This window comes from Toxoplasma gondii, chromosome XI (assembly GCF_000006565.2).
Source record: "Toxoplasma gondii ME49 chromosome XI, whole genome shotgun sequence".
In the NCBI taxonomy this organism is placed as follows: Eukaryota; Apicomplexa; class Conoidasida; order Eucoccidiorida; family Sarcocystidae; genus Toxoplasma; species Toxoplasma gondii.
Genome location: NC_031479.1, coordinates 4,161,980 through 4,171,436, shown reverse-complemented (window position 1 = coordinate 4,171,436; position 9,457 = coordinate 4,161,980). Strand labels below are relative to the sequence as shown.

The window sequence follows — 9,457 nt, the reverse complement described above, 5'->3', positions numbered from 1 at the left end:
CTCTGGAGCCAGAGTTTGACACCGGTGGCATGCTCGAAAACGCGATGGCAGCCCCGAACTTTCGCTGTGGGGTGACGTAGAGGCACTTATCTACACACTAAGGGTCTTGTCCCCATCAAGGGCTTCAATTTTTTGTTCGATACGAACGTGCAGAGACGCAGCGAATCGTCTTTTTCCATGCTTTCCGGTTGAGAACAACTGGGGAGAGGCAACGCTGCGAAACCGTACTGCCTGTTCGTTTCTTTGACGACTAAACCCGTATTCTTATTTGTTACATACATAATGGTAATCGGCAGGCTGCGCCATGCCCGTGGGTTTGACCGCTTCCACGAGGTTTTCGCAGGTTTGGACACATCTCGCTCTCGTTACTATCACCAGAAACTAGTGCTGCTCTCAAGGCGCACCAGGCGACAACATCGTGTTGGCATGTATCCTTGAGCAATTCAGGCTCTCATCTCAATTTGTGACATGAAAAACGAAAGCGACAGGCGACTGGGCGGTTGATTGAGTGTGTTTGGTGTTTTGGAAGTGGTCTACCTCAGAGGCATATTGACCTGGTTGACCTTGACCGTGGTCATATGTTTGTCGTAAAGATTAAGCCATGCATGCCTAAGTATAAGCGTCTATGCTGTCAATGGTCATTACCACAGAGAGGTGTGCCCCTGCAATCGCCATTCACATTCAACGTTCGTTTTTCCTGGGCCTTTTGAGCGAGATCCCCTTTGATGGCGGGTGATGAAAATGTTTTAATGAGTGACAGAGAAACACGACACACCTCTGCCGACACAAACACATATGAATATTCAGTATAGATGAAGTATAAGAAACGACCAGGAAGCACATGTATTTAGTCGTCATGAACAAAGGCAGACACCTGAGTTGAGAAAATGACGAATAGAGACAGGAACACACGGGCTGTGCCACTTAAAGGCAACGCGACACGGAGACGACGTTTGACACAAGAAACTGGCGCATGATAAAGCTGTAGACGTACAGACACCCAGATAAGGAGTGATAAATCGTGACTCCGAGCAAGATGTACCCATGCACGCTGCAGCGGCGAAGAACACCCTACAGTGCTCAGAGGGGGCTACGAGATAAAGGGACTTCTCCACACGCTACGGCGGTCACAATGAAGTCAGAACTGTACCAATTCTATTCTATTTACGCTATATGACGTTTCCCAGCAGATACTGGGTCGCGCAAAACCAGCGTCGATGCTTTTCTGCGCACGGTATCTCGCGTTCTGCCACTGCCCCAGACACTGCGCATTTGCCTATGTTTTCTGGAGTATGATAGCACTAGAAAACGTATCCGGTCCTCAATGTGTATATTTGTGTGTGATCGTGCCTGCCTGTAAATATATAACGATACGTGGACGTTTATTAACCGGCTTGTGCGCACTGTCTAGTCGTGGGTCAACATTTCTTGCGCTTTTTGCACCTCATCTTGGACCGCTCGCAGTGGCACTCCTTCTCTCCTTCAAGCCTGCAGTCAATGAGGGAAATATGCCACTGGATTGGCCTGGACCGAAAAATGCAAAGAACCGACTCAATAAAAGAAATTCAAGGACGAGATGCCACAGAAACACAGTACCCGCCTCTGGTTGAGACCAGCTAGTGTCCCCCCCCCAGCATGCTGTTGTTTGCGGAGAAGAGACGGCGCGTTGACACTAAATGGAACCAAGAAAGCGCCAGAGGCCAAAAAACATATATTTGAAAGGTAAGAGAGAGAGTAACCTTCAGAAAGACGAACCTATTGAATTCTGGGGATCGGCTGTCTCCAATTTTTTTTTGCGATAGGCGAGTCTCGATCTAGCTGCATGCAGCGCGTTTCAAGGCACGTCGACCTCGTCGCCAGTCTCCTTACTGCGGCATATTCCGGTGTTTGAATCTGCTCTCTGTTCTTCTACATTCTACTTTGTGTCTTTGTCCTGCCTCGCAACAGTCGCTTTTTCGTCTTCACAGCCGCTTCCCCTTCTCGTCGTCTCGTCCTGTTGGTCTCTTTCCTCGCCGCCTGTCGTTTAGGATGCTTGTGAGCGATATGGGAAACTAGAATGACGTTTGCAGCTCTTTGTGGTTTCTTCTCCCTGCAGCCCTCCTTGAATCAAAATTGAATCAAAATTGTAAGATGAATTTAGATTTGGAGCTCACCGAAAAAACACGAAGTGTGCCCGGAAGCCAGGTCTCTTTCCTCGGCGTGTGAGCAGATGGCGGCTTCCCGACATCTGCTGAGGAGGGCTGCATCAGCAGAATCGGGGGCGCCAATTCGAGGAAGTGGACTGGGGGCAGGAGACTCGCTGCCCGATTCCATCTCCTTTTCTGTTATCCGGAAGCTCTGTCGGACACGGAAAGGCCTCCAGAGGATCTTGCAGGTTTACCAGACACAACAGTCTCCTTCCTTGCCTTCGCCAAGAGCTTCTCCAGGGAACGCGGCTTCTCGCACTGGGGATACGGAACAGTGTCTCCTTCCCTCTCCCGACGCCCTGGTGTACGTTGCGCAGGCCCTGTGTCGATCAGAACTTGCTGGCTGTTCCCCTTCTGCGTTCTCTTCGTCTTCTTCGCCAGCGTCTCCGTTCTCCCCGTCGCATGCTCTGAAGCGGGCGCAGCTGCTTCGAGGGCGGCAGACGGCAGACGTACGGCAAGGCAAAGGGACTAAATACGAGGAAAGCAAACCGTTAGGGGAAGCTGCTGAGGGAGCTGCATGCGTACCACATGTCTCTCCTGGTTCGCAGCCTACCTGTGCCGGGCTTCCTTCGTCGTCTCTGCCTTCATCCTTGTGTCAAGAGAGTTCTGTACGTTCATCTTCTCCGTTGTCTCCTTCTTCTGTCGCTCCTTCCTCCTCTTGTCAGTCACCTCTTGTGGACGCGTACATACGCAAGGAGGAGGCTGGAAGTCGCTTTGAAGAAGGTGGGGAAGACACGCGTCACAGCGCGTTTGATGCGCGGGAAGATGATAGAGAACAGGACCTGGCACTGGATGCTTCTGTCTTGTTTCGGCTACGCGGCTTCTCGCAGGCATCGCCAACAGCGTGTTTATCCCCTCTGGCGGCGCAGTTCCTGATAGACCATGCCCTTCTTTTCATCGATAAGGGCATTCATCACGTGCGAAGACCATATCCGTTTCATGATCCCGACTCGTCTTCCTTCTCTGCTCAAGCGTTTTCCTCTCCAGCTTCCTCGACATCTACACGCAGAGCCCCCGTTGCAACTCATTCTCCCCAGCCCTCCTCGCTCGTCCAGCATCCATTGCCTTCGAGCTCCTTGTCGTCTTTCTCCCCGGCCAACTACTCCTTTCTGCTTTTTTCGCTTTCGTTCTCGCCTTCCCACAGCCTCGACAGTGCAGCTGCGATTCGCCTGCTTCGTCCGCTCCCTGCACTGCTTCCCCAGTTTTCGCTTCTCGACCTCTCTCAAACGGTCGCCTTCATGACACAGCTGCCGCGACTCCTAACAAAGGAAAGTGGACGAAGAGGTACTGACTTTTTTGCCTGGAGCTTGGCTCGCGGCCTGCGCCACCAACCGACGTATAGAGTTGCGTTCTCTCCAGGAGAACCTATCCTAACTGTTTTACCCTCTCCTCCCACCGCATCGCCTTCTCCTTTGTCAGCTTCGTCGTCGACTTCCTTTCTCTCGTCTCCCGCTTCTGCTTCCTCGTGTCAACCAGCCGCGTCTTCGTCTCCGAGACACAAGCTGGGACCTGCTGTGTCGGTCGATTGGTTCCTTTCTCTCATTGCTTCTCGGCTCTGCTCGACTAGTTTGCCTCTTCTCCCTTTCGACCCCACTTCTCCGAAGGCGCCGATTGATGCCCTGAAACACGCTACCCTCATTCTGTCGGCGTTCTCTAGCTTTCACTACACTCTAAGGCCCGCTCTGGTGTCTTTGTTTCTCTCGTCCCTCTTCCAAAAAAGCACAACTCAAGGTGCTCACGGGGCTTTTTCCTTCCCTGCTGTTACATCAGCTGGTTCGTCTCGAACTCCAGATGTCCCGGAATGTCTCGCAGTTCGCGCAAACCGAAAAGAACGGCAGGGACCGACGTCTGCCGAAGGCGAAGCAGAACAAGGGGAAGAACGTTCTGCAGAGCGCCGCACAGATATGCGCAAACATGATGAAGACAGAACCCGTGTTAGTTCGGTTTCATCCCCGGCGTTCGAACCTGCGAATGTGAACGGCAGTCTTAAAGACGCCGAGGGTTCCACGAGAAACTCTGCGTCCTCTCATATCTCGTTTCCCGATCCTCTGATTTGTCCTGCTGCTCTCGGAGTGTCTTGGCGGATCGCAGGCGAGACATTGCCCTTTTCTGTCGCTGCGAAGTGTTTCCTCGCTTTGGCCACTCAGTGTGCGTTGCAGGCACGTGAAGTTGTTTCCAAGAGAAATCAAATGGGGCACTTGCCCCTCTCTCCTCTTCAAGGGTCCTCTGGGATTTCGATACCTCCCGAGGAATGCCCATCGTTTTCATCTCCACTCTCCCAGGAGAGTCTGCCGTCGCGTTCGTCTCTGCCTTACGGCGCGTCTCGTCCCCCTCCCGCCTCCAGCTCTCCGTCGTTGTCTTCTTCTCTTTCCTCTTCCGCCTCGTCCTCTCCTTCTGCTTCTGTCTTGTCTTCTTCCCATTCAGCATTCTGCGTCTCGGCGTCACGACCCTCTATCGTCCCCCCTCTGTGCTCTTCTTCCTCACCGCCACTGGCTTCTTCCGCTGATCTTTCCGGGACTCCCTTTCGTCACCAACGCGACGACAGCGCCTGCTTGTTTACAGAGAACCTGGCTGGAGGCGTCGCTGCCTCTTTGGCGACGTCGGACGAAGAGCGGCACCTTCTGCTTCTCACTCCATCTCAGACTCGCGACACTGGTGTAGCGCGAAAGGAAGAGGGAACCCAAGTGGCTGTTCAAATGGAGGCGCTTATGCGTCATCTGCTTTCCTCAGTCGCGCGTCATCCAGCGTTGCGCATGGATGGCGAGGCGCTGGCCGATTGCGTCGACGGGTGTGCAGTCCTCGTCGTCTCTATAACTGTGCTTCTAGATTCCGTTTACTGCTCATCGGCCTCTGCTTCTGACAAAGAATGTCCATCTCATCACAGTCTGCCGCATGCCAGGCCCCGTGACGGGTCGTCCATCGTGCCGCCACGCTGTACTTCGACCTCGTCCGTACAGTCGCGTATCGGGTCCTCGCTTGCGTCTTCGATGGATTATGTACTGCCGTTTTCTCACTGTCAATCCTCGTCTCTTGCCTCCCCCTCTGAACTACCTACTCAACCTTCTCTGTCTCTATCCGACTCGGGAGAGCGGCTCGAGTTGGAAGGTCGTGTTTCCTCCAACGTTTGGGAGGCAGACGAAGAGAGAGGGGGCGGAAATTCACGAAGAAATACGCCAGAGGGGTTAGAAGAACGAACAGCTGTGTGGCTTGAGACTGTAAAAGAGAAACTCGCACAAGCGGCCAGTTTGCTGAGCCGCAATGCTCGCCCACATCGACGGCAGAAGCGCGCCTTCCTATCCAGTTCTGACCTCCACTCGACACCGGATACATCCGATGCGTCTCCGTCAAACGTTATTTCTCCTTCGGTCTCTTATTCCGGCAGATGTGCCCCGTCGTTCTCATTTCTTCGTCCTGCAGCGTCTCCGTCTTCCTCGCTCCCGCGTCCCTCATCCGCGATTCCTTTCACAAAATATCTGGCAGAATCCCCGTGTCACCGGTGGCCGTCCTTCTGTTTTCTTCCGTTACTTCGTGGGCGCGTGCAACTGCGTTTGTCGACGACACCAGCGCTCTTTGCGTCCCTCCTGGGCGCGTGGGCACAGGATCCTCATTGGTCTACATCTGCTCTGTTCCACCTTATTTTCATGGCGTCGTCTCTTCAGTCGTCTCAGTCCTGTTTCGGCGACTGCCGATCTTTGACCTCTCACAGTGTCGTCTCTCCTACGCAGACGTGTGCCTCGGCAACAATGCCAGCGAGACCAGACGGGGCACACACAGACACAAAGGCAGAAACGTCCGGAGACGCGGACAGGCAGATTGAACTGGTGGGCAAATATGAGACGGAAGAGGAAAAACAGAACATCTTGCAAGGTAACCAGCGAGAGAGTCTCCGCAGCGGGGCTTTGGTCGCGCTCTTAAACACCATTACACAGCGACTGAAAGGGGAGGAAACGGGCGACCCATCGCACAGAAGGCAACGCGGCCGAGGCGCGCGTCCAGGGAGAGAGGCTGACGCCAGCCTCCGCGACGATAGGAAAAGCGAAAAAGGTCCTGAGCAAGAGGGACACAAGACATGCCACCCAGAGGGTCCCGGTCCCACCAGATTGCACTATGCTCTGGAGGCAACAAGTTCTCTTGTGTCTGGGTGCACCACGCCCCCTTCGCCTTCGTATTCCTCGCATTCGCCTTCAATCTCCTCGACTTTTCTACAGTCTGCTTCACTTTCACCACCTCAGGGGAAACGGGGTAACAAGCAGAAAGCGGCGTTCATCCCTGCAGAGCTTGGTTCCCTCCTGCTGAGCGTGCTGTGCATACGATTTACCTTCCATGGAGCGTATCGGGGCGCTGTGCCTTTCCTACATTCCTCTCGATCACCTTTGTCTGCGGTTCCTCCGTCCTCTACGTCGTCGGAAACAGTCTCTGCTTCTTCGGCTGCTTTTCCCTTATCTGTGGATCCCTGTACTCCCTCGACGCATTTCGCTTCTTCTGTTTGTGCGAAACCTGAAACGCATTCTCTGCTTCCTTCGTCTCCACATTCTTCTCCAGCCCCTGCGCACACTAGACGAGTCAAGCCACCAGACAGTCACCCTTGCACATCCAGTTCATGGTATGCTGGGAAGGAACTGACCGATGAACTTCGCACCAACCTCTCTCTCAACAGTGTAGAACAGTCAGCTATATTGTTGGCGGAAACGGTCCTCTCTACCCTCCGTCGAATCCTGGGTTTTTTGAAGCCGCGCGAAATCGACGATCTCAGGTGAGTTTCGTCCATTTTCCGCAACGTTTTCGAAAAGTTTCGTGCCTGGTGTCAGGTGGAGCGATGCAAAGTTACTGGCGTCGTCTCATCCGACATCTCTTGTTCAGGGACATGACAACTACAAACTCAAATAAAGAGGAGGAACTGCCCTGCGTCTGAGATGGTCTAATGTGCTCCCAAGAAAGACGCATTCTGTCCTCACTGTCGGTATCTCGCTCCTCTCTTTCCTCTCTCCAGCGGTTCGACATTTGAGTTTCTTGCGATGCCTCCACTTTTTGCTCAGGCTTGTCTTGTTCGCGTGGCGGCACATCGGACTTCTATGGCACAGTCCGCTTCTGCGACTGGCTCCGTTTCTTCCTGCATCGGCTGTCGCCCCTCTCAGCATCCCCATCTCTCCTTTTTCGTCATTTTCCCTCCCAGCGCTTCGCGTTTGCCATCGGCTGTTGACCGTCAGTCTCTCCTCGTCGTTATTTCCATCGTCGTCTTTCGCCATCTCCTCGCTGCCACGAGAACCAATCTTCCTCGGCGTAGATGCTGCATTCCAGTTTTCGTCGTCGGCAGTGGAGGTGTCCGTCAAATCTGAGATTCTCGAGATCTTAGGGCACATTAGACATGCGAGTGGTACTATTGCTATCGATGACGGCGAAAGCGACAAACCACAAGACACTGCTCACCGAAAAGAAGAAGAGGTCGCGGATCGACTGAGAAACATGAGTGCGTTTGCTATTAGTTCCCCATCTGATGTTGTGTCATATATTTCGCCTCTGCCAGTGTCACTGCTGCTTCCTCCCTTGTGTCACTGGTCAGGTATCGAGGCATTGGTAGGAAGCAGTAGCCGTGAAAGCGACTGAGAAAGCATTGGCTTGCTAAATCTGACTTTCTTTTTATGTCCTCTGAGGAAACAACCCAAGGTACCTCAGTGTGGAAACTGGTGCTAGTGGTACGATTAACGTAGTTGAAATTTTCCATACGGGTCACTGGGAAGCTGGATACGCTTTCAGCGTGCAGCTAGATTTTTTTTTTGCTTTTTCGCCTGCGTACTCCGAAACATTTTCAGTTTGTGCGGTGATTCAACATACGAGGATCTTTTTCAGAAATCCTTTTATTGCTTTTGAGAAGGCTGTGACCGACGAGAGCTTTCCCCAACTCGGTCTGAGTCAAACAGGCAGACGCAAATACACTTGAAGCTAGAGAGGAGCGGGGTGTGAAAGATCGCCTCACCACATTTTCATATTTTCGATCTGTATGGGAGTTTCGCCTCACTGATCCTCCTTGAACAGGGCGTGCACACGATATAGAATCTTCCAGAGTTGGCCGCGCGTTTCCACACTTTTCCAGTCGCAGTCTGCATCTCCGTAGACACTCGGATATCTACTCTGAATTGATGCGCTCCTGCTCGGGTGTGTACACTCTTTTTCCTTTCCCCCACACTCGCATACATGCGTTCCTTCCACAAACGCTGTTTTCACATTCACTGTTGATACCCTCTGTTCCGCATCCATGTGGCACCTGGTAAATGCCCACAGGCGGACCTGAAGAGTCCAGTTAAAAAACCATGAAGAATTGGACAGCGGCAGGTAGACGGCATACAACCTGTGAACCCGCTGAGGGAAATGGCAGAAGCAAAGACCCCGAGACGTACACCGGTCTCTGTATTCGGAAACGGAGGCTGAGAACGAGCAATGAAAGTGCATGTTTGCTTCTTCCTGTGTCCGAGAGGACGCTCACATTTCCGATACCCATCGCGAGTCTCCGAGCAGTCTCGAAGGCAAATGCTGAAGTCGGGAAACTGCTACATTTTCTGTCTAGCCAAGAGATTGAACAACGCGATCTCTTGTAACCAAGTGCCGTTAGATTCTGCGTTAGTAACTCAAAGAATCTGTTCTGTACACCACTAACGCGTTCCACTCCAGGTAGCAACATTTAGAACCTTGAGTCGTAACACATTTCTGTTAGGTCTTGGGGTAAAATAGAGAGCGTTGCGTCTTAGCATACAAATGGTTGTCCTACCCCAGAAGTTTTTCCCCAAGGGGGGCGTCCTGGATGTTTTCCGTGACGGGGTAACTATCCCGACCCCAAACATTCCATGCCTACGAGATTTTCTTTTGCGTAAGAACACGGAACAACCTCCACGAAAGGTCGCCGCGGTTACTGGAGAGAGCGACAGAAATGGTCGGATACTATTTGTACAGATGAACGCCAATCTATTGCAAGGCTGGTCTCCCTATGCTGGTTTAGAATTGCAACTTGCACTTCGATTGGTGGATTTGTCTCTGGTTGAAACTGATTCCCGACGGGCTGTGATTTCACAGAACCCGTGGGGTGAGGAGCACTTTGACGAATTGGCACTTTGCAAACACCCTGGCAAAAAGTTTGTCCGGGTGGAGAACAATTTAGGTTGGATTGTATTTGCCGACCCCTTCTCGACCTGCAGACATTTGAGATACGGACGGCAGTGACGGAAACGTTGATGAGAGAAGAAGCTTCGCGAACGGAAAACAACGCTTATTCGTGCATT

At 52.6% G+C, this 9,457-nt stretch overlaps 1 protein-coding gene across 1 annotated transcript; it reads left to right on the top strand.

Moving 5' to 3' along the window:
- Window positions 1–2,209: 2,209 nt before the first annotated feature.
- On the top strand, window positions 2,210–7,790 carry TGME49_314515 (hypothetical protein; the record flags this gene model as incomplete). The annotated part of the gene is made up of 2 exons (XM_018782824.1): window positions 2,210–6,939; window positions 7,223–7,790. The coding sequence occupies 2 exons, from the start codon at window positions 2,210–2,212 to the stop codon at window positions 7,788–7,790; spliced, it is 5,298 nt and encodes a 1,765-aa protein (XP_018635369.1).
- Between the last annotated feature and the right edge of the window lie 1,667 nt (window positions 7,791–9,457).